The sequence below is a fragment of the Sturnira hondurensis genome, unplaced genomic scaffold (genome assembly GCF_014824575.4).
Source record: "Sturnira hondurensis isolate 20B ecotype Veracruz unplaced genomic scaffold, ASM1482457v3 Scaffold0017436, whole genome shotgun sequence".
NCBI classification, from domain to species: Eukaryota; Metazoa; Chordata; class Mammalia; order Chiroptera; family Phyllostomidae; genus Sturnira; species Sturnira hondurensis.
In genome coordinates this window covers 4,007,061-4,032,821 of record NW_028090067.1, presented here as the reverse complement: position 1 = coordinate 4,032,821, position 25,761 = coordinate 4,007,061, and the positions used below count along the sequence as shown (strand labels likewise).

At 41.0% G+C, this 25,761-nt stretch overlaps 1 protein-coding gene across 1 annotated transcript in view; it reads left to right on the top strand.

Annotated features, from left to right (window-relative positions):
- LOC119002433 (uncharacterized) overlaps window positions 1-20,961 on the top strand; it is a 29,278-nt gene extending 8,317 nt beyond the window's left edge. The window contains exons 5-7 of the mRNA XM_037068353.1: window positions 9,362-9,460; window positions 11,930-12,029; window positions 20,733-20,961. Of these exons, the coding sequence (XP_036924248.1) occupies window positions 9,362-9,460; window positions 11,930-12,029; window positions 20,733-20,961 (428 nt within the window). The remainder of the gene's footprint in view (window positions 1-9,361; window positions 9,461-11,929; window positions 12,030-20,732) is intronic.
- Window positions 20,962-25,761: the final 4,800 nt, after the last annotated feature.

Genomic DNA, 25,761 nt, shown 5'->3' with positions numbered 1-25,761 from the left:
CTAAAATCAACCAGTTCTGTGAGCATCCTGATCACCAGTATTTTGAAGTGTGCATCTGAAAGGTTGGCTATTTCTTGGTCACTTAGAATTCTAGGCTCTGGGGCTTTGAACTGTTCTTGAGCCATGTTTTGGTCTGTTCGCACCTGTTATGTATGAGGGGCAAGGCCTTAGGTGTTCGCCAGGGTGAGGCAACCTGGTTGCTGGGTTGTGACGCTGTATGTGGGGGCAGTGTCAGAGAGAGAATAAAATGGCACTTTGCTCTCTCTCAGATTTCTGTCCCTTCTGTGGCTTCCCACAAGCAAATTGGGCCCTTCTGGTGCTGGTTCCTGGGTGTGTAGGCCTGTGTACCCTCTAGGACCCTGTGGGTCTATCCAACAAACTCTCTGTGAGCCTGGGAGCCTCTCCCAGCACCCCAACCCTGAAAGTCTTTCCAGTTGGTGCTTTCATGCTCTAATTCCCGTCGCTGGGGTCCTAGCCTGAGTGATCTGTCTCACTTTCGCTCCTTCGCTTGGTTTATCTGCGTGCAAATATGTGACCACTGTCAGCCAGCTGCCTTGCGCCCTCACTGGGTTCACCGGTTGCCACCCCACACCTGGGATTTGCCAGTTGCCGCCACCTAGGCTCCTGGCTTAGTACCAAATGATCTTTCCTGCCCAACCCCGCTCTGCCACTGACTCTGCCACTCTTACCAGTCTGGCTGAATGGTTCGTTGTTGTCAGACTTCTGTAGAGTTCAATTTTCTGTGTTTTGGCTGTGTTTTTGTTACTAAAATTTCATTGCTTTTTAAACTTAGTTGTGCGAGGAGGCACAGTGTTTCCACCTACGCCTCCATCTTGGCCGGAAGTCCTTTCCTTTAGTTTTTTCTTATATGGGAAACTCTTTATCTGACCTTTAATTCTAAATGATAACTTTGCTGCGTAGAACAATCTTGGTTGTAGATTCCTGCTTTTCATGACTTTGAATATTTCTTTCCAATCCCTTCTAGCCTGCAAAGTTTCTTTTGAGAAATCATCTGACAGTCTTATGGGAGCTCCCATGTAGGTAACTAACTTTTTCTCTTGTTGCTTTTAAGATTCTCACTTTGTTTTTAACCTTTGGCATTTTAACTATCATGTGTCTTGGAGAGGGCCTGTTTATATCCATATTGCTTGGGATCCTCTGTGCTTCCTGGACTTCCATGTCTATTTCCTTCACCAAATTAGGGAAGTTTTCTTTGATTATATTTTCAAGTAGATTTCCAATTTCTTGCTCTTTTCCTTCTGGCATTCCTATGATGTGAATGTTGGAACACTTGAAGTTATACCAGAGGCTGCTTATAATATCCTCATTTTGGTGGGGGGGTTCCTTTTTTCTTGTTTTTCTGATTGGTTGTTTTTTGCTTCCTTTGTTCCAAATCATTGATTTAATTCTCGGCTTCATCTACTCTACTGTTGTTTCCCTATAAATTGTTCTTTATTCCAATTAATGTATCCTTCATTTCTGACTGGATCTTTTTTATGCTGTTGAGGTCCTCACTAAGATCCTGCAGAATACTTACAACCAACAAGTATTTTGAACTCTGCGTGTGATAGAATGCTTATCTCCATTATATTTAGGTTTTTTTTTCTGGTGTTTTGATCTGTTCTTTCATTTGGACCATGTTTCTGTGTCTCCTTGTTTTGGCAGCTTCCCTGTGTTTGTTTCTATGTATTAGGTAGAACTTCTATGGTTTCTTATCTTGGTAATACGGACTAATGTAGCAGGTGTCTCATAGGGCCCAGTGGCACAGCCTTTCCTATCATCCAAGCTGGGTACTTGAGGTGCACCCTTCATGTGGGATGAGTATATCCTCCTCCTGTAGTTGAAGCTTGATTGCCGTTGGCAGGTCAATGGGAGGGACTTACACAGGCCAGTCAGTTGCAAGGACTGGCTGTGACCCCTCGCCACAAATCTCTGTCCTCTGTGGAGGATCAGCTGTGCAGGGGCAGAGTCATAGTGCTCTGATGTGATCTGTAGCTGTCCACTGGGTGTGCAGGCTCTGGGGTTTTCCAAGTGGTACAGGCCAAGGTCAACCCATACATGTGTTCTGCTCAGGGCCACCCAGCCTGAGCCATAAAGCAATCTGAGACGGCTGCTACTTGTGCTCAGGTTAGAAATTTCCAGGAGAAACTAAACTGTGAATCTAAATTGGCTGCTGCTAGTGCTGTGCCTGGGGTCAGTTAGCAAGAGCTACAGGGGCTGAGGGTTTACTGAGGCTAGCTGTTTCTGGTTTGATAGGATTTAGGAAGTTGTGAAGCATGCACCAAGATTAGCCATTCATATGGAAAAAGTCAAGGTTAGCAGTCTGGGTGAGCCATTAAGTTGGGTGGGATGGACTCTCAGGGAATCTCTAGGGCAGGACAAACTGTGTTGGCCAGGTTGACGGAATCTCAGATATGGTACCTGCCTGACAGCTCTGTGGCTCTGTGGCCTGTGGAGGAAGGGCTCAGAAAGAGACAATGGCCTGTGTCTGCCTTTCTGTCTAGGAGAAAGCTGTCCCCCAGCTCTTGCCTCAGTGGCAAACACTTCAGTTCCTCCCCATGTACCACTGGGGCCTTTCAAGCTGCTACCCCTGTGCTGGAGCTCAGATAGAGTAAGTCTGAGTAAGTCCATGTATGAGTTCTTTAAGAACTACTTGGGCTTCCAGAAATTTCTTCCACAGACTCAATCCCTGATGGTTTTTGTGGCCAGAAATTATGGGGAATTATCTTCCTGGCACTGGAACATTGATCTGGGTGTCCTGGTGCAGGGCTAGGACTCCTTGCTTCCAAAATATCTCTCCCAAATTGCTATCCACCACACGTGGATATGGGACCAGCCCATTCTGCATGTGTGCTCCTCCTACTATCTGAATGGATGTCATTTCTTTAATTTCATAGTTATCAGACTTCCATTCCAATTGATCTGACCATTCTGAGTGACGGCTGTTCTATATTTGGGTGTAATTTTGATGTGGTTGTGTGAGGAGGCATGCTGTGTTTACCTATGCTGCCATCTTGACCAGAAGTTATATATGATTTTTTAAAATATTTTATTTATTTATTTTTAGAGAGAGGAGAAGGGAAGGAGAAAGAGAGGAAGAGAAACATCAATGTGTGGTTGCATCTCATGTGCCCCCACCCCCACCCCCCACTAGGGACCTGGCCTGCAACCTAGGCCTATGCCCTGACTGGGAATTGAACTGGTGATGCTTTGGTTCTCAGTCCATGCTCAAGCTACTGAGCTATACCAGCCAGGGCCATAGATGATTTATTTATATTAAACTTTTAAGATAATTGTGACACACATGCAGTGGTAGCAAACAATATAGAGAGATCTGATATAGCCTTTACCCATTTTCTCTCGCATGGCAACATCTTTCAAAACTATAGTACAGTATCATAACCAGGATTTGACATCAATTCAGTCACGATTCAAAATATTCCCATCACTGCAAGTATCATCATGTATGCTTTGGCAGCCAAGTTCACTTGCCTCCTGCCCCACCCTGTCTTTGACTCTGGCAACTGCCAATGTGCTCATTTCTCTGGAGAATCATCTAGGTTGTATGCATCAGTAGTTTGTTCCTTTTTATTGCCAATTAGCATTCTATGGTATGGATGTATCATTTTGTTTAACCATTCACTCCTTCAAGGACATCTGGATTTTTCTCCCTCTCCTTTCCTTCCTTCCTTCCTTCCTTCCTTCCTTCCTTCCTTCCTTCCTTCCTTCCTTGTTTTGGCTATTATGAAATTTGCTAAAACATTATGTACAGGTCTTTGGGTAAAGATATGTTTTGATTGCTGTCTGATAAATACCTACAAGAACAGTTGCTGGGCTGTGTGGTAGCTGCATGTTTATTTTTATGTAAAACTGCCAAACTGTTTTCCAGAGAAGCTATACTGTTTTACAGTCCCATCAGCAATGTGTGAGTGATCCCATTTCTCCACATCCTTGCCAGTATGTGGATATTATCACTATTTTTTATTCTAGCCATTCTTGTAGATGTCTAGTGATAGTTCAGTATGGATTTATTGATTGATTGATTGATTTTAGAGAGAAAGAAGAAGGGAGGAAGGGAGAGAGAAAGAGAGAGACATTGATTTGTTGTTTCATTTATTTATGCATTTATTGGCTGATTCTTGTATGTGCCCTGACCAGGGATGGAACCTGCAGTCCTGGTGTATCTAGATGACACTTTAACCAACTGAAGTACCAGGCCAGAGCTTTCATTATGGTTTTAATCTGTATTTCTCTAATGTAGGAGTGTCAAACTCATTTTCACCGGGTGCCACATCAGCCTCACAGTCGCCTTCGAAGGGCCAAGTGTAATTTTAGGACTGTGTAAATGTAAGCACTCCTTAACTAGGGGTAAGCAGCTCCACATTCAGCCCTTTGAGGGTAACTGTGAGGAGGATGCGGCCCCCAGTGAAAATGAGTTTGGCACCCCCGCTCTAATGGTGTTGAATATGTATCTTCCGTATGTCTTCTTTAGTAAACTAGCTTTCAGCCTTTGCTTATTTTCTAATTAAATTACTTGCTTTTTTATTGCTGAGTTTTGAGAGCTCTCTGTATTTTCTGGATATTAATCCTTTGTTGTAACAGCGCTTTGCAAATATTTTCTTCCAGTGTCTTTTTATGCTTTTAGTAATCTTTCAGAGGAAAATTTTTAAATTTTAATAAAGTCCAATGTATCAAAAGAATTTTTTAAAAATCAATAGTGCTTTTAATATCAGGTCTAAGAGTTCTTTGCCTAGCCCTAGACCCTAAAGGTTTTCTAAAACCTTTATAGATTTACATTTATATGTAAGCCCATAACCCATTTGGGGTTAGCTTTTGTACATGATGTGAGACCTGGGCTGAGGTTCATTTTTATCCCTATGGATGTCCAAGTGCTTCAGATTTATTTGTTGAAAATACTGTCTTTCCTCTATTGAATGACTTTTGTATCTTTGTCAGAAATCCAATGGGCATGTTTATGTGAGTCTCTTCAAGTTCTTTTGTTCCTGCTGGTTCTCATTTATGCTCTTTTGCTTTCCTGTAAGTGTGATAATTTCTAATTTTGTGTGAAACATCATATTTGAAAAACTTGCTTTTAAAAATAATTTAAGACCAAGGATGAAGTTATCCTCAACTAGAGGTGATTGAAAAAGACACTCAAACAAGTATCTGTGCACAAACGCTCACTGCAGCGTTATTCATAATAACCCAAAGGTGGAAACAACCCGAATGTCCACTGGCAGATGGAAAGAGAAACACAATATTGTATGTACATTCCGTGGAATATTATTCAACCTTAAAAAGGAGAAGAGATTCTGATACACGACACAGCTAGGTGAGCCTTGAAGATATCGTGTAAAATAAGCTAGAAACAAAATAACCAGTGTAATCTGACCCCATGTATATGAGGTACCTAGAGTAGTCAAATTCACAGACACAGAAAGTAGAATGGTGCTTGTCAGGGGCTGGGGGCAGGGAGAATAGACAGGGATTGTTAAATGGGAACAGAGTTTCAACTGAGAAAGAAGAAAGTTTTCTGAAGATGGATGGTGGTGATGGTTCCACAAAAAAAATGTGAATGAACTTAATGCCACTGAACTATACATGTTAAATTGATAATTTTTGTTATGCCTATTCAATCACAATAACAACTATTTTAATGGTTAAAGTGGTAAATTTTGTATTTTGTATATTTCACTACAATTTAAAAAACAAAAAGTAAACCAACTGTGGAAAAGGAAGTTTTCTTTCTCTCACAGCGGTAGATAAAAGGAATAAATTGAAGCACAGGTGTGCACAAGGTCGCGAAGACCATTTAATTAGAGAGAGGAGTGACGGCTTGAGCCTGCAGGCCTGGGATCGGGAACCTATGATATCTATGTGTGAAATACTACAAACTGTTACATTAGAGGCACTGGAGGTGATACTGCTTCCCCAGCTCCTTTTGCACACACACACACACACACCCCCGCACCTGTGCACCTGTGTCCCCTCAGCCCCTGGACACATTATGACTTTCATCGACCTGAGGCACTTTTCCCTGCATGTGTCCATTCCTCCATAAAAATTATTAAAAATTAGATCTTGCAAATGCATTGTCATACATGGAAATACAATACAACTAGACTCGATATATATTCATTATCAGATTCATTTTTTTGCTTCTGCTTTAAAAGAAACTGAAGTTAAGACTTTTTTTTTCATGTGCCTAATAGAGAAGTCAGTTTTGCTTCCTTCTTCCCTCTCTTCTAAGGGACTATTCTCCTCTCTCCGAATGTTGCTCTGTCCACCTGATGGCTGCCGACTCTGGGCCTCTACATTTTTCACAGTTAAACTGAAGTTTACAATTTAATTCCCAAGAAATTAATGCTGTTGTCAGATACATAAAACATTTGCAAGTACCAAACCTAAGAATATTTTTAAAAGTCTTAGGGGTCTGAAATAGTAGCTGATAATAGTTTCAGAAAACTTAGTCAGGAAATGTGAGTGACACAGCCATGCAATTTTTAAAAAGTTACTTCACCAGAGATTAGCACCACACAGTGAAAAGCAGGCAGACTCTACTTTTAACCCCAGAGTAAAATTTAGTATTTGGGGTTTTAAGATTTCTCATTTGGACTTCTATTGTGTTGACTATATGAAAGCAAGACTAGATGTGATAGAAGAACTGATATTTTAAGTGGTAAAATCATATTAGCTTATAGCATTTTATAGATCGCAGGGAGCCTTCTAGCCATTTAGTCGTTCTGATGTCATTGCAGGATAGCTAATAGGATTTCTGTTTTACTGAGAAACTGAGATGCCAAAGTTCTGAGTAACTTGCCCAAAGTCATACAGCTTCTGATAGATTCATAAGCTCGGCTCTGGTTTTCCCAGTATGTTGTCCTTTCTGCTAGTTCATCCATAATTGCCATTCTGCTGTCATAATAATAAAAATGATGTTGAAAATAAAACTAAATCTTAGTTGTAGTTATCCTTACAACGACCCCTCTGAGATAGAGAAGTAACCTAGTCCAGTGATTAAGCCTTTGCTCTGAGGTTTCCTGGGTCTAAAACCCTGGCCGTTGCACTTGGTAGTTGTATAACTGAATACATTTTGTAACCTCTCTTTGCCTGAGTTTCATTATCTGTGACATGGTACTACTAACTGTACCTCTTTCCAAGGTTGGTCTGAATATTGAAAAATTTAACACGAAANAAAATGATGTTGAAAATAAAACTAAATCTTAGTTGTAGTTATCCTTACAACGACCCCTCTGAGATAGAGAAGTAACCTAGTCCAGTGATTAAGCCTTTGCTCTGAGGTTTCCTGGGTCTAAAACCCTGGCCGTTGCACTTGGTAGTTGTATAACTGAATACATTTTGTAACTTCTCTTTGCCTGAGTTTCATTATCTGTGACATGGTACTACTAACTGTACCTCTTTCCAAGGTTGTTCTGAATATTGAAAAATTTAACACGAAAGCACTTGGAGAAGTATCTAAACATAGTAAACACTGTATATGGGCTTGCTGTTGTTTTATTATTACCCCTATTCTCTAGGATGATCCTCATAAGTAACCCTTTAGTGTGTAGGTATTATGATTGGTTCTTGATGTTTCATGAGGCCCAATACATTTGTTTAACAAGATAACTTCAGAACTGCGATCTCCACTTTTTAATAACAAGTGATTGTTGTTAATACAAGGTTTGAGACACTCTGTAGCAATGGTTCTCAAAGTGTGGGCCAATCAACATATTCCTTGTCACTGGGAACTTCTTAGAACAGCAAACGTTCAGGACTTATCCTAGACTGACTTGATTTTCTCATCTGTGAAATGAGAATGCTTAATGGTAGAACTTTGTTGAGAGACCTAAATGATATACTGCATGTAATTGGGCTAAGCATGGTGCCTGATGTATAGTATGTGCTTAATAATTGTCATGGTTATTATATAAATTCTTACCTGTAGCCTTATTTCTTTTACTTTTTTATATTTATAATTTTCTCATCTTATTTCTTTTAGGTGGAGCCTATTTGTTATGGGATCCTGGACTTATAGACATCCTAATTCATATACACTTGACCCTTGAACAACATGGGTTTGAACTGCACAAGCCCACTTACACACAATTCTTTTCAGTAAATGCTATAAATGTATCTTCTCTTCCTTATGGTTTTCTTAACAAAATTTTTTGTGTTTTACTTTATTATAAGAATACAGTATATATAATACATATACAAAATGTGTGTTAACAACTGTTTATGTTATTGGTGAGGCTTCTGGTCAACAGTAGACCATTAGTAGTTAACTTTTTGAGGAGTCAAAAGGTTTTAAACTGTGCTGGCAGCTTGCACCTCTAACTCCTGCATTGTTTAAGGGTCAACTATATGAAGTTAAAGAAGCTCCCATAAATTTTGCTTTTTTTCCCCCAAATATCTCTATTTTTTGTTTGATAGACTTTTAGACAGCTTTTAAAAGTGCATTTTTTTCCTCCACAGGATGAATTCATTCCATTCATAGATAAAGTTTCTAGTCTTAGATTTATATTTTAGCTCAAAACTTAATGATACAGAGAGGTCTTTTGTCCTTGTAGCCTTTTTTAAAAATCAGCAACAGACCTGTTATCAAATTTCTGAAAGAAGAAATAAAAATAAAACAAGCCCTGGCTGGTGTAGCTCAGTGGGCAGAGTGCAGGCTGTGAACCAAAGGGTCACCAGTTTGATTCCCAGTCAGGGCACGGGCCTGGGCTGCGGACCAGGTCCCCAGTGGGGGTCATGTGAGAGGCAACCACAAATTCATGTTTCTCTCCCTCTTTTTCTTTCTTTCCTTCTCTCTAAAAAATAAAAAAACAAAATCTTTAAAAATAATAAAATAAACCATAAATCTTTTTCAGTGGTTCTCATGTGGAAGAGCAGTTCTTAGAACAAAAGCATAAATGCAATCTTGATTTTTTATTCTCAACAGAGGACTTTTTTTTTTGCCATTGCTTTTAAAGAGAGAGAGAGAAATATCAATGTGAGAGATACATTGATTGGTTGCCCCCTGTACACTCCCTGACCGGGTATCAAACCCGTAACTTAGCTATTTGCTCTGACCAGGGATCAAACCATCAATGCTTCAACTAACTATGCCATGGTGGCCAGGGCAACACAGCCTTTTAATAAATCAAGAAGTTATGCAGGAATTTTCAATTTAAAAAGTTAATTTCCAGAGCAAACGGAAATATTTCCTGAGTCATTCTGAATGCTCATGGAAAATTTTGCCAATGCCCTTGTAAAAAATTTAACATATTAACAATTGGATTTTTTGTGGATAATCTAAAAAATGCTCTTTTTCTTTTTCTCCCTCTGTTCATCTCCCTCCTTCTTCCTTTTTCCCCAGCTCTTATCAGCCACGCCCAGTACTCTCAGATCTCCCAGGATAGGGGTTTACCTGATGCCATCCACTTCTCACTGTCATCCAAGATTGGTTTAGAAAATGGTAAGATCCCCTCACTCACCCAAATCAGGGTCAGTTTTGATGGGCAACCAGAGTGAGAATCACTTTCATTCACTGAATTTGGCACCTTTCTCCCAGCCATTCTCCTAATACCGCAACCAGAGCTGGCTCTCATTTAAGTCCACAGATTACAAGTTAAACTCTTCAAGGAACCCCCCTCAAACCCAGCTCTCCCTGGTTTCTCCACTCCTGTGCCCTGGGAGTTTTCTTCATGGTTTTGAGAAGCCAGCTTAGGTAACAATAATGTGCACGTCCCTAGAAAAGCACCCCAGGGCTGTTCTAGCATAAAATTCTACCCAGCTGGACTGGGAATCTGGGCTTCTCTGTTGAAAGACCAGATTTTCCAAAAATAGGTTTTTTAATTGTTTACATGTTAAAAAGGAGACCTCCCGAGAAACTGTATGGCTGCATCTAGAAAGAATACTCTGTACACCTGAGTGAGTTATAAAAGGGATAAAATGTGGGTTGTTGGGAAAAGGGAATCTGCCTTGAGATACAGACATAATATTGCTGGGTGGCTTGGGGAATGAGTGTAGAGCTGACTGCCATAGGTCTCAGATTTGCTTTTCATGACCTTTTTATCATGGTCCTAACAATCTTAAAAACTGTCGACAGCATCTGCTTTTAGAGAATGCTTTGAGGGATCAAAATGTAGGACTGAAACTCACTGGAATGGGACAGATATTGAGGAAATAGACCAGGTGCATATGCTAAAAATGAGCCAGTCAATATAGCAAAACAGCAAATAGCATGAAATAAATCATAAGGCAACAAGAGGATTCAGCCTGGAAATGTCCAGGAATCCAAATACATGGGTAAAGTCCAGTGACAAGAAACCCCCTGCAAGCAATTGGGTGACAAGCAGGTAGTGAGCCCATCGAGAGTCCGGCAGCAAGGGGAAAGGCCTTGTCATTGAAGGGCAGGATTGAAATCTCAAGGTGGGAGGCTGGGAAAAATTACATTATCTGATTCTAAGGAAACTGGGATGGAGCTTGTTTCATCCTCCCAGTCTAAGGTTAGGATGGTTCTCGTGATCTAGTTGGGATGAGCCTGGACTCTTAGGCAGTAAGAGAGAACCCAACTCACACAAGCTTAAGCAACAAGAGAATTATTTGCTCATGGACTCAACATGGCCCAGACTTTTTCTCTTTTCATCTCTGCTTTGGCTGAATTCTGTAGTTAAGCTCGTTCCACATGGCAAAGATGGTTACTGCCAGCCACCAACTCCTGTGCTTCCTGCTTGGAAAGAAAAGTGTTCTCCCCACCTCCCACCCCTGCCCTGAAATCCATATTTCAGTCCCAGGGAATGACTCTGATTAGTCCTATTTGAATCAAGTGCCCACCCTATGGCCCAACCATGGTCGCCTGGGAAATAAAGTAATATTATTGGTCAAATCTGGGTCATTGGCTCATGTGTTGCAAGAAAGTACAGTTGTCAGTCCAACTTGAGCCACATGAGATGGGAGTGGAATGATACCTTCAAGTAAGGAAAATCAAGTAGATCCATAGTTTTGGAAGAGAAGGTAAATCCTGACCTTAATCTAGGGCTAACAAAAATGGAGAAGAGCTACAATGTCCTGATTCAAAATTTCACCTGGAATTCTAGCCAAATGAGGAGCTCATGGCTAAGGCAAAAGACCTGGAGATAGAATAAACAGTATACCCATTCTCATTACAACTAATGTTTTAAAACACCTGTGCATAGGGAGAAACTCTGGCAGAAGCTACACCAAGACATTAACAGTGCTTGGTAGTAAGATTCTATGCCCCTTCCCTTTCATGTCTTTACTTTTCAATTTTTCTTCTACGTGTAATTTACTGGTTTATTGAATAGACTAGATTTGGTAGGAGGGAAAAAAGAAATGGCAAGTTTTTCTCTTCCCCCAAATTCCTTCAAGCCATCTTTCTATATGTTCACTGCAAGGAGAGAATTTTACAAGGGGAGAAGGTTAGAATTGAAAGGCCTTAGAGATCACGTCATTCAGTTCTCTCATTTAGCAGATGAGAAACCTGAAGCCCAGAGGTGTTGAGTACCCCAACTAGTCAGTGAGGGAGTCAGGAACGGAACCCACATCCTTTAATTACCAAGAAAATATTGTCTCTGGTACACAGGATTAGGTTCTGGAAATGAGGGATGCTGAAAAACCTCATCTATAGGTCTTTCAGAGTGTGTAGGGATTTTTAAGAGACCTCTAATATTTCAGATGTCATCATAGGGGTTTTATTCCTTGGAGTCAAAGTCCTGATCCCATTTCGGAGCAAATCTTGAGGAAAGGTAATTCTTAAGCTGATAATTAGTTATACTTTAATATGAATGGATTTGGTTCCTTTTTCAAGTAGACCTTGGTAGACTGATGATTGGGCAGACTTTACCCAAAGAGTACTGACTTCGTGTAAAATTTGAAGTAAACATCCTTGTTGTGTCAATATGTGTCTCTTTTCTTTTTAAAGGTTGGATCTTTCAAAATCCTTTCTTACTATTGGAAATTCTGAAATGCAAGACAGTCCTAGATGCTGCTGTGAAGAGACTACAAGGAGCCATAATTCAAAGGTAGGGAGCCCTCTACAGTCTTCAGAATCATAAACTTTTATGAGGCATATGATACAGTAGATAGGCAAGAAGAGATGGAAGGCCTATGTGGCCCTGGGCAAGTCACCCTATCACCTTGCCTATTGTATTTGTAATATGAAAAAACACACGCACACAAACCCTTCTGTTCCTGGTAACTCATGGAAAAGTCTATGATACAGGACTTACACATCAATCAGCCTTATCATAGGACCAGCGCAGGATCGTGTGTGACAATGTCGAGGAGTGGGGAGAGAAAAGAAGCAGTCAGGGAAAGAAAAGCCAGATGTAAGCAAAGTTCTGTTCTAAGAAAACATAAAACCAGTCCTTGCTTTTATGTAAAATGGGAAACTGAACATCTTAGTTAACAATCAACAGAGAACAAATCAAAGAATTAGGAGGGAATAATAACGATAGCCAGCATTGACAAAATACTATGTTAGGCAGTCGACCTAGTGCTTCCATGTGGTATCCATACTCCTTACAACCACTACATGAGAGAGATTATCTTCTTCATTGTACAGATGAGGAAGCTAACGTGCCACAAACTGTGGCACTTCATTCAGCCATATGGCTAGACAAAGGCAGCACCAGGGGGAAACCCAGCTCTGTCTGACTCCAGAGCCTACCCACTTTCCACCATGCTTTGTTTCCACTCCAGGTCTTCACCTGGCCTCTGATGTGAAAATACCCACTTACTGCTTGCTTTAGTATGAACGGATTTTGGTTCCTTTTTTAAGTAGACTTTGGTAGCCTGATGGTTGGGTAGAATAATAACCACTTAGTGCATTTTATTGATTGATTGATTGATTGATTTTATGTTTAGAGAGAGGAGAAGGGAGGAAGAATGAGAGGGAGAGGGACATCAATGTGTGGTTGCCTCTCACATGCCTCTCCACTGGGAACCTGGCCCACAACCCAGGCAAGCAAGCACCTTTACTGGGAATCAAACCCTCGGCCCTATGGTTCACAGGCTGGCACTCAAGCCACTGAGCCACACTAGCCAGGGCCACTTAGTACATTTTAAATGCAATACATCCTTAGTATTTAAATTTTTCAAAGATTTAGAAATGTGTAAGGAGAAAAAAAACACAACCTTTTCACTAAGGGAATACTGTTTTTATCATTTTGACATATTTCCTTCCAGCCTTTTTTCCAATGCACATACACACACCCCCCGTAATAGAGTAGGTACCATGTACCATATTTTTGGACCATAAGACACACCTAGGTTTTAGAGGAGGAAAATAAGGGAAAAAATCTTGGAGCAAAAAATGTGATAAAATATTTAATAACATAAATAATATTATATTTCACCAATGTAAATGTAAACGGAACTCAACAGCACTATTAGCAACCATTATTCCTCCCAAATTGGGGGGGAGGATATATCTTATAGTCTGAAAACTATGGTACTTAAATGCTATGTATTTTATATGCATTTATATATTATCTTTTAAAATATATACTCTCTTTTGAATGCCACTTATGTCCTGCTTTTTCTCCATTCACATGAGCGTTTTTCCATGCTGTTAAATTCTTCAGAAATAAGATTTTGAATGACTGCTTTGAATTAATTTCATTGCATAGATGATCCATATTTTTTTAACTATTCTATTGAATATTTACATTTGTTCAATGGTCCTATAAATATTTTTTGTCTATTCAATTTACTCCTGAAACTACACTCCTAGAAGTGGACTTGGTAAAAGGTTACAAACATTTTTAAAGTCCTAGAGAAGTGCTGCCAACCCTTCACAGCGACGAGGGATGAGCCATCTCAACATTCCGAGCACTGGATGTAATCGTTAAGATTATTCAGCCTCGATAAATTGATAAGCAAAGAGCACTCTTGTGCCTATTTCTTTCCTAACTAGAGAGGTTTAACTTTTTAAGTACAATATTTCTTTAAAAAGAGAGAGAGAGAGAGAGCCCTCCAAGTCTTTTTTNAGTCCTAGAGAAGTGCTGCCAACCCTTCACAGCGACGAGGGATGAGCCATCTCAACATTCCGAGCACTGGATGTAATCGTTAAGATTATTCAGCCTCGATAAATTGATAAGCAAAGAGCACTCTTGTGCCTATTTCTTTCCTAACTAGAGAGGTTTAACTTTTTAAGTACAATATTTCTTTAAAAAAAGAGAGAGAGAGAGCCCTCCAAGTCTTTTTTTTTTTCATTTTTAAAAAAGATTTTACTTATTTTTAGTGAGAAGGGAAAGGAGGGAGAAAGAGAGAGAAACATTGATCAGGTGCCTCTCACACGCCCCCAACTGGGGACCTGGCCAGCAACCCAGGCCTATGGCCTGACTGGGAATCAAACCAATGACCCTTTGGTTTGCAGTACAGTGCTTAATCCACTGAGCCACACCAGCCAAGGCTAAGTATTTCTGGACATTTGAAAACATTTCTAATATCTGTACCTTTTCCCCACTAGGGTTTTAGTGTCTTTCCTACCTTTTTGTTTAAGTTTTTTATGTATTAAGGGTATTAATCTTTTGTTATTTGTGATAAATATTTATTTCTCTAGTTTATGTTTTGCTTTTTATTTTAACAAAGTTTTTATTTATTGGCTGAGAGAGAGAGACATTGATTTGTTGTTCCACTTATTTATGCATTCATTGGTTGCTTCTTGGGTGTGCCCTGACCAGGGATTGAACCTGCAACCTTGAGGCATTGGGACAATGCTCTAACCAACAGAACTACTCAGCCAAGGCTATTGCTTGCTTTTTAATTTTATGATTAAGATGTAGGAATTTTAACTTTCCTTATTGTACTATTATCAATGTTTTGTTTTAAGATTCTCCCCCATTGTTTTATAACTGGAAAAACTTTCCTCATTTGGAGATTAGGTAGACCTACCCTATTTTTTACTTCTTTTTTTCTACATTTAGATGGAAATTTCATTGTGTGGTGTGAGAAGATGAGATCCTAGCTTTGTTCCTCTCATGCCAGGAATAATGACAGCTAGGGTTTATTGAGTGCTTCTTTGTGTGAAGCACTGCATGAAGCAACTTATATGCCTCCGTGAGTCAGTTGCTGTTGTTAGTTCAAGGTCAGAGAGCTAGTTAAGTGGGTGAGCTGCTATTTAAGCTTAGGGTTTTCTGAAATCAAATCCTGTGCATTTAAGCTCAATACTTTATTATCTTTCTGAAGCCACGTATTGAAGATATTCTCTGCTATCCACTGATTTGAGTTTTCAGTTTAATTATATCTTCAGTCTCATATACATTCAAGGCTTGGCTGGCTATCTATGCTATTCCATTAATCTGCCTATTAAGTTTTCAACTATTTTAATTATTCAGATTATATAAAATGAGAGAGGCGATGTAGAATGTTAAGGAAGAACCTCAAAGCCCAATTAATTTGACTAAAATCCCAGCTCCATTCATTCGTGTGACTTTGGAAAAGTCACTTAAATTTTTCCCCCCACTTTTCTCAACTGTAAAATGGGGATAATTATAGTAGCACAAATAAGCACTCAATAAATTTTAGTTATTACTCTCTTAATATCTGGTACAACAAAGCTCTTGTTACTCTTTCTACATCAAAGCATCTTAGCTGGTTTCCCCAATTTGTTCTTTCAGGTGAACTTAGAATAAGTTTTTCGAGTTTATAAAGCCCTCAAAGTAATGTGAATTAGGCAGCATATTTTAATGAAACGAAACCAAACTTTCAAGGGTTATATATGTGAACTCTCTTTACTTTCTATTCAGTTTTGCTGTTTACCTAAAACTGTTCTAAAAAATAAAGCCTCAAAAAATTGAAAGGAAAAAGTAAGCCAAACTTGGAGTCAGAACACCCAGGTTCATTACTGAAGAGGTGTGGGATCTTATGTAGGTCACTTGGACTCCCTGACCCTCTGTTTATTTAGTCATTTAGGGATAATAAGATTTCTCCCACTTACCCCAGCAGGTGGTTATGAAACTTAAAGCAGCACGATATATGAAGCATGCTTTGTAGGCACTATGAACACACTGAGCAAGTAAAAAGCATTTTTAATACAATCCAATACCATCAGATGTTTTCTTGAAACAAGTGGGTTCACAACCAAGAAAAGAGGGTGTGGCAGGGAAGATGAAGGAGGACAATGTAGCTGGCACACAACACCAAGGGATGAGTAAGGCGCTTTTATACATGACCCCATAATAATAAACTGAGTCAAGGGAGCGTTGTTGTTTTTTTTTTTAACAATGATACTTGTTCAAGTCAGTAGAATTATTTCCCAAGGGATCTGTCAGATACAGAATCCAAAAGAGTACAAAATTCAAAAAGAGCACAGGTAATTTTACAGCTTGTGTATTACAAAACATTTTTTTGCAAGAAAGACAGCCGAGTCTTAACATCCCCTAGTTACCAGGGTTAGAGATACCATGGAGATTAAATGTATGCTCACTGGATGAAATGCAATTTTTGGCAAATCAGAACTACCAGCCTTATGACCCTCCCAAATTTCTACCACCCTTGCTACACAGAACGTTATAAAAGTTTAACATCAAGTCAGACCCATGGAAAATTAAGGGGAAGAATTAAGGGAAGAATCTTCTCTAACCCCAGCAGCAGGTCCCCACTGGTAGGGACCCTGGATTTATCCCAGGAAGTCTGGTCTGACAAGCGTAGTGAACCCTCCATTCTAGACCAGATCCCAAGGCGCTCCTTACAGCAGGACACACTCTCCAAACCTTTTGTCTGAGCCTGAATCAGATCTAGTGCTCTGCTCTCACTCATGTTCACTGTTGGAGCATGGTGATGCAAAAGCAGACACTCTAGGAATCCCAGGCTTGCTTCTGACCTTGACCCAGTCACTCCTTAGGTGTGTGACCAGGGGTACAAGGGTCAATGCCATGTGAAGGTTTAGAGCCAAGCTTTGGAGTCTACACAGTTTTCATGCTCCCATTTACCAACCCTGGGATTTAGGGCACTTAGTTTCCTTTTCTCATAACAACTGAGAATCTTACTAGAATCTACCACAAGATCTACCACTAGAATCTACTTTCAAGGTCATTGAAAGCAGTGAATGAAATAATACACCTAAATACTATGGTAAATGCCCAATAAATAGTAACTATTATTTAGCAATTAGTGTTCCTTTTTCTGCATTTTGGCTCCTTCACCTATAAAATGATATTAGACATTTTCCAAGTATTCTTTAGTTCTTGTATTCAAAAAAATGCCCCCAATGTAAGGAATTTAGCTTACTAGTATTAGATCTATTTGATCTGAGGTAATTTGAGATATTGTTCCCTCTTTGTTTCAGCCTCTGTCTTAGAGTGGTCTAGATATCAGTGGTCTGCCGTAATTGGGTAACTTCTGACTTAAGGGTTGTGTCCTTACGTCCTGACAATCACTTTTCCTGGGAATGACCATCCACCTAAAACTTCTGAGAAATGTGCAGGGATTAGGGCTGCTTTGTTAAACTAGTTAACTTGATAGTAATTGTCACCTGTTGGAAAAACCAGAAGTCAAGTTCTGGTTCTTAACCAAGAAGAGGAAGTCAGCTGCCACTGCCAGCACTTTGAGAAACAGCAGAGAACAGGCAGTCTTTGTTGTCAGGGGAGGCTGATCAGTCTTAAAATGATAGTGGTACAGTTACACAATGGAATACAATGCAGCAGAAAGAAAAAGGGAACTCCTACCCCTCAAGACAGCATGGGTGGAACCGGAGAGTATTATGCTAAATAAAATAAGCCAGCAGTGGAAGACATACCATATAATCTCATCTATAAGTGGAACCTAATTAACAAAACAAACAAACAACAAAATAGAACCAGAGAAATAGGAATAAAGAGCAAATTGACAGTGACCAGAGGAGAGAGGGGAGGGGGATAACAGGGGAAAGAAGGGGAAGGGTCAAGTCAAGGAACAGGTAACAAGGACCCATGGACAAGGACAAAACAGTGGGAGTGGTGGGGGGGGTGGGGCAGGGGAGAGCAAGGGGGGTGGGGAATTGGGACAACTGTAACTGAACAACAACAACAACTAAAACCCTCTTTATCTAGGGGCCTGTTAAAGGGCTTAGAAAAGGAAACACTGCTTTTAAAAGAGTAATGGGAAACTTTCCTGAATTACAGCTGACTATTTAAGTAGTGTGGCATTTATATAATACAATAGATTTTTGCACTAAAGCTTTTGGGTCTTGATTTTTGGCCATATAGGTGAGGAGGTGGGGTATGCCTTTTTTCCCCTCCCAGTGATTATAGGTAGTTATACTTCAGTGGCATACTTACCTTTCTTTTAAGAATAATCCAAAAGGTCTACTTGTGGAAAGTCATAGAAATACAGAATCATGTTTAGGCACTGAATGAAAGGGCCGAGGTGTAGGCTTGGGGAATAGTAATTAGACCCATGTTTCCAGCTGGATTATAAATGTGTGTTGTTGGCTGACATTGTACTGGTCTTCAATGCTTATAAATGGAGTGGTACGCCTGTGTTTTGGTGTGGGGACAAGTGGCCATCTACAAGTGCTTTGCTTTTGTCACATTGTGCAAAAGTTTTGCCCACTCACCTCATTTTTGACAGTGGGATACATGTTCATGAGAGCATGAGAAAGAAAGGAAGGAGCAGCAGGAGAAGGAAGGCAGGAGAAGAGACAAAGGGGAAGAGAGAGAAAGCTCTTGTTAATCAAGCATTTCCATTTTTCAGCTCCCAAGTGGTGGGTTTGGCCCTGGCCCACCCTCCTGGCTCTGGTTCCTCCCCGACCAGGGCTCACTGAGAAGCACCCCCTCCTGATTCTTAGAGAGGGACCAGTGACTCTTGGTGATTGACAGGGAGTTCCACCCCCAGTGGCCCCCACACCAACAGTGGTGTGGCTGTTACACCTTCCCCTCCTTTTATTAATCAGCTCTATTATTTCCAATGACTTATTTTTAATCCTTTAAAAATTTTCCTTTCTGCATGGTTCTTCTCACACCCCAAATCTAGCACTCAGCTGATAAATACACACACACACCCAGACTATATCTTCCAAATATTCCAAGATGCTCCTTGAGATACGCACCTTAAAATGAAAAACATGGAGGATTGCTGTTTGAATCTGCGCTGATCCAGAAGCACTCGCTGAGGGCAGCCTCCGGCCCTTTTTCATGCTGTTGCTCAGACTGGCTTCTTTGTGCTTTTTGAGTTCCATTCTGTGCTGCTGTTGGAAATGCCCAATCTGCTCGTTCTTTTCTGGGAAGGTGGCTCCTACCTCCCTGAATTGCAGTGCTGACACTTTTTTCTTAAAGATTTTATGTATCTATCTTTATAGGGGAAGGGAAGGAGAGAGGGAGAGAAATATCAATGTATGGTTGCCTCCCGTGGGTCCCCTGCTGGGAACTGGCCTGCAACCCAGGCATGGGCCCTGACTGGGAACGAAACCACAATCCTCTGGTTCGCAGGCCCGTGCTCAATCCACTGAGCTGTGCCAGCCAGGGCAGTCTTGACACTTCTGATGATTCTCTAGTGTTGGTCATGGATCTGTGAAATTAAGTGCCCACAGTCTGTCTTAAAAAAGAAGCCCAGCAGCCCACCTTGGGTTGCTGGGATCACTGAGTAAAAGCAAGCCAGCCGCACATGCGGATATTGAGCAAGTGGAGTTGGTCTCCAAGAAAGCTAAGACCATCTCTTTAGTATATGGCCTCAGCTTTGCCATCCTGACCCTGGAGGTTTCTAATGGCATGTTGTCAACAGCTACCTACTAGTTGGGTACATTAGTATGTGTGCACATGCGTATATTGAGGGTATGGGAAGCTAGGCAAGACCTATGAAGGTCTGCTTCATGGCTGACCCTCAGATACAGAGCCCCAGTGGGTCTGCATTTTATGCTATGCCCACAGCTCCTGTAATACCCGACACTAGAAATGTGGGGAGTAGTATTTTGAAGTAGAGAGAGCAGAATGGAGAGTTTGGAGTGGATATATGTATACATATATTAAAACTTAGTTTTCCCATGTAGCTGCATAACCTTGACACTCTCTTAAGAATGAAAATAGATAATAACATCTTTCTCATGAGTTTTGCCTGTGGAAGCCACCTACTGAATATTTGTGGATGGTTAAATAAATGTTCTAAGAGGCTACTTTAATTTCAGGGTCTCAGCCTAAAACCTAGAAGGTAGGTTGTTTCATAGTGACCTACCCTTCCCCTTTTATTACACTATTATTAATAAACATGTTTGTGTCTAATCTCCACTAAAACATAATGAAAAGAATTATCACTTATGAAGTACATGCTAAATACTGGGGTACATGCTCCAAGGTTTGTGTGCCTTAACTAGAGATTCCTTACATTTCTGTGAGATAGTATTATCTCCACTTTGCAGATGAAGAAACCAAGGCTCAGAGTTTAGTACTTTGCCTACTTTCTATAGCCCCAAGTGGCAGTTCCACGGTCAACTCAGTTCTCACCCAAAGCCTGTGCTGTGTCTTACGGCTCCTGTGGGCACAAAGGCTACTTCCTAGTCCTGCAGTTCCTATACAGCCTCTGCTACTGTGCTTCTCACACCGCAGGTGCTTCCTTAACTGTTTAAAAATGGCAGGCCCTCCATAAATGCTTGGCTAAGGATTTCAAAATCCAGCTGTCTTGATTAAAAGAAGCCCATTAGGTTGGTGGGAACAGTGAGTTCACAGAGGCCTGAACAGCCATTGGACATCCTCCAGCCCCTGACAAGACCAAGAAATTAGCCGAGCCTCACATTCTTTTCTTTTGAACAGAAAAACAGAAGAAGCTAAGCTAAAGAAAGAGGGACTCAGCCACCGACTGATCCTGCGCCACTATAACGATCCTGAAGGCCATGTGGAGGTGAGCCACTGTCCCCTTGGTTCCGGATGTTTCTGGCTGGAGCTGCTGATGAGGAAGCCTCAGATGCCAGCCTTCTGGAAGGCTGACCCGGAGATGAAAAAGTTCCATTACGCCTTGCTAGACGGTTCCTCTGTGACCTAATATCCTTGTGAAGTTCCACGGGGAAGGAAAGATGGAGGGGGCCAGGCATGGTGGAAGAAGCTGACAGGTGGGGTGTTTGTTTCATTAGAATTACAGAAAGGAAGTCTGTCATCTTGTGTTTATTCAGTGCCATTCTTTCAAGGGGACACGTTCCCTTACACGGAGTAGGGGCAGGGGAAGGTGGGTAAGAGAAGTCAATAGGAGAAAGAGTTTGGGACAAATTCTCCAACTTACAAACTTTACTTCTATTTAAGAAAACCTCTGGTTACAGGCAATATTTTTGTTAAGCACCTGAGCATGCATGTGGTTCTGAGAAAATGAGTTCTCCTTAATTCATTTTTTCTGATTAGTAGAAAGAACCACATGGGTGTTTAGCATCTAGAAAATCTAGTTGAGAGAGAAGAAGGCTTGCATAATAAATTCTTACAAATCCAAAATGAAACAGACCTCAAGAGGCCATGATAGTTAGGTACAGCTAGGTTTTGCAAAACTGGTAGCACGTCCATAATTATCCCTTGACCCTCCTTTGCCCAGTTTTTTTTTGTAGACACTGGTGCGGAGAGCCGGTCCTCCTGCCTGAGCTGGAACGGCCTCACCGGGTGAGGCAGTGCTGGGTACCAATGGACGACTTTGGTTTCCAGTGACTTTGCCATTAACAGGGCCAGTCTGACCAGACTTACCTGTTGTTACTCACATGGTTGGTTTCAAAGAATTTGGGACTAAAATGAAGCTGCAGGTAATTGAACACATCGTAAGAACATGCAGCTGAGAGTCAGGGAACCCGTGTGCCGGCCTGGCACTATCGCTGCCACACTCAGTGCCTGTGGGGAGTCAAGCCGCCCTCTCCAGGCTACCACCGCATTATCTGTAAACGGCGTATTAAATAGCCTGAGATTGCATGGCATTCTATGTAAGAATTATTGCTAGCATTATTATTGTTTTTTATCAATGCCAGTGCCTTAACTTGGATGTTATCTATCCTTCTGGCTGCGTCGCTGTCTGCCAAAGCTGCTCTGCCGCCCCTTGCGGGGGTGTGTACACCAACATATTCAGTGACTTGCCAAATCAAGTTGTTCTCGGGACCTTCACACCTTTTGGACATGGTAGCATTTCTTTTCCTAATGGGTACGTGAGATTCCAGACAAACTAAAACTTGTGGGCAAGCTAAGGGGTGGAGAATGAGCTAAGTCCTGACCAAGGGGAGGATGGGAAAGCAAACTTTCAAATGGTCCATCTGACTGGGAAAACAGGTTAGGGAGATGAAACATGCACATGTTCCATGTACAGACTTGCAAATTAGAGCAGGCCAAGGGACTGTGGGTCTCAAAGAATCCAGTGATGCCATCAGTGAGGTGATGCTGTGGCTCTCGAGAATGGAGGGACCTGTGTGAAGGCAAGGCCCCAAGAATGCGCAGGTTGGGAGCAAAATCAGGGAGACTATACAGGTGAGCCTGGTGTCAGCTGGACATGCCTGACCCCTTAAGAACTAGATACACTGACAGGACCCCCACTTCATACCCATGAAAAGTCTCATGTCCTCTTCAAGATTTCTGCACAGTTCTTAGGGGTCATGATCTTGAGGTCGTCTCTAGTTTTGAAGCCCCACCTCCTCTGAATGTTGTTCTCTACTTTGTCTCATATCTGTGTTTTATTTTGGCTATCTTTTGATTTGAGCCAATTGAGAAATTTTCTCCTTTTCTTGTTTTTTTTCCTATTTAAAAAACTGTTCACCACAGTGAACACAGGTCTCTGTGAGGGTAGCAGAATATCTTGGTGGTTTGAATTATGTGACATTCCCAATAAGAATGACAAGTAAACAAATGATGTAAATACTTGAAAATGTTAAAGTATAATATATTATACATTAATACAATAGGTAAAATAGTGAAAAACAATAGCAGTCTATACAGTATTTATAATCAGTTAACTTACATAGGTATCATTGGTATTATAATAAAAAAACCTAAATATTATTATTAAAATTCATGTATATACATTATATCTACTCCACAGTATGGTTGTGAAACCAAAATATGAAAAATTACTATGAAAGTTTTTAGTGTATTGTAAAATAGGAAAAGAGAGAGATAGATAACCTTTTGAGATGAGGGATATGTTTATGCACAGAATGTGGTGTCACAGATATGTACTTATCATCAAGCTGTATACACTCACTATGTACAGCTTTTTGCATCACTCATAGCTCCGTAAAGTGTTTTTTAAAAGATATGTGATGGATGGATGAATAGATAGCATGGAGACAGGTAAAGAGCTGAGGAGGTAACAAAGCAGTGATCTGAGTGGCGGAAAGAAGGGGCAGAGGCTATCTGGGTGGGGAATCTTGAGGATGCCCGAGGGTACTGGGAAGCTCTGAGGCTGAGAATGTGTGCACGTGTGACGGTGGACAGGCAGGAACAAGACTGAGAGACGCTGTCACAGGAAGCATGAAGGCTGGTGTTTTAAAGAACTGCTGCTGTCACTGCTTTAGGACACGTACCACATAGCATAACTGATTGTAAAGCCAGAGATGGTTAAGTGTAGGAATACGAGATTGCTCAAGAATCAGGGCTGACCAGGAAGACCTACCCTGTTCTCTGCAAAACTGGAGACTTTTCTTCTTCCTTGGGAATTGCTCATGAGGATCTTGACCTCAACTTCCATTCCAGTGCCATCCCCAAACCTAATTTACGCTTATTCCAAAGCTCCTTTGGATTTTCACCATATCGCACAGCCTGCCCTGACTCCAGTTGCACTCATCTCACAGCTTGTATGTGACAGGAAGGGGTGTCAGCGTGTGTGAGAGTAAGGGGAGCTGAAGGAGTCAGGTAAGAACGTCAAAATGGCCAACTAACCAAGGACAGGTAGCAGAGGCTGCAGGTCTCTTCAGGGCTATCCATTAGTTTCCTAAGGCTGTCTTTACAAATGACCATAAGTTGGGTGCTTGAAACAAGAGAAGTTGACTCACACAGTGAAGAAGGCTGGAAGTCAGAAGTCAGGTATGGCAGGGTTGATTCCTTCTAGAGACCCTCCTCTCCCAGCCTCCGGTGGCTGCTGTCAGTCCTTGGTGTTTCTGGGTGTGCGGATGCATCACTCAAATCTCTGACTCTGTCTTCATATTGCCATCTTCTCTGTGTATCTCTCTGTGACCTTCTCTTCTTATTATGGACACCAGTCATTGCATTTAGGACTCATCCTAAACCTAGGATGATCTCATCTCAAGATCCTTAACTAATTACATCTTCAAAGGCCCTCGTTCCAAATAAGGTCACATTCTGAAGTTCCGGGTGGACATGCATTTTGGGGGGACACTATGCAACTCATTAGATGAAAAATTTGAACCAAAGGCACACTGAATATTTAAATAAATGCAGCAAATAAAAAAGGTGAGCCCTGGCTGGTGTAGCTCAGTGGATTGAACACAGGCTGTGAACCAAAGGGTAGTTGGTTCGATTCCCAGTCAGGTCACATGCCTGGGTTGTGTGCCAGGTCCCCAGTGGGGGCCATATGAGAGGCAACCACACACTGATGTTTCTCTCCCTCTCTTTCTCCTTCCCTCCCCCCTTCTCTAAAAATAAATAAATAAAATATTTTTGAAAAAGAAAAAGAAATAAAAGGTGAGGTGTGAGCTTAGAAAAACATTTCTGGCCCTTGGAACTTTAGGAAGCAATGGACATTGTAACTTATTGCCAAGGCAGTCTCTCCGTGAACTAAGTCATCAAGTAAACAAGCTTACCCTCTAGATTTGCTGAACTTAAATTTTTTGATTGAGCCCCAAACAGACATTTTCCCATTTTCAGTGCTTTGACTTTTCTTGATTTCAAGACCCTGGGAATTGAGGGTTAGGTCATCCCGAAAGCAAGGGACCTCACCCCTTTTTTAACCAGTTGGCAAATGCACTTTTTTGTGTTTCTGCAGTGTTCAGCATTTCTGGTACACTGATCATGCTTCTGGGGAAGCCTCTTCTCCCTGATTCCTTTCCTCGGCTATTTTGATGAGCTCAATCACCTGTCCAGATGTGTCAGCAGCTTGCCAGCTGGTTGAGTGCAGGTCAGCAAAAAACTAAGAGAAATACAAGACTAATGCTGGATTCTCAAGATGCAAATAGAAAAAGAGACAGGTTAATGGGGCAGCAAAGTGCCTTGGTGAGTGGCATGTAAACACCTGTCCTTGGTGGAAGAGCTTTTCCCAACTTTGATGTTGAGATGAAAAGGAGATGACAGAATCTGGAAGCATTTCAAAGGCTGAGAAAGCACGTACTTTCCTCTCCCAACCCTGGTAGTTTCACCATTTTGAAAGAGTCAGAAACACCATGTTATTTTATGGCATTTTAATTTGAACATCTTACTCTGTGACACCACAGACAAGGTGGAAAAGTATAATTTCTTTTTATGAAAAACAAATATAGTTTTGCTTGATGTTCTAGGGAACATCAAGTTCATTGGGAACATTAAGTTCAGTTCTTTGGAAACTGTTTCTGGTGAGCTTGCTTAACACATGCCCCACCTTTATTAATTGCAAATATATGGGTATATCACTTTAAGTAAAGTCAAGAGAGCATTTTTTCATGTTATTTGATTTTCCCAGAAACCTATGGTTAGGTCTAATTCACTGCTGAGGAAACTGAGGCTCCAAGAAGATACATACCCTTTCCTAGGTCACATGAGAGAGAAAAACATTGAAATCCACTCTCAGGCTCTAATTACCATGGTTTTTTTTTCTTGTTTCAACCCTTAACATGTTGAGAAAAAGAGAGTCCATACTACCTGAGTAATAATAGCGATGATGGTGGTGATGATGGTT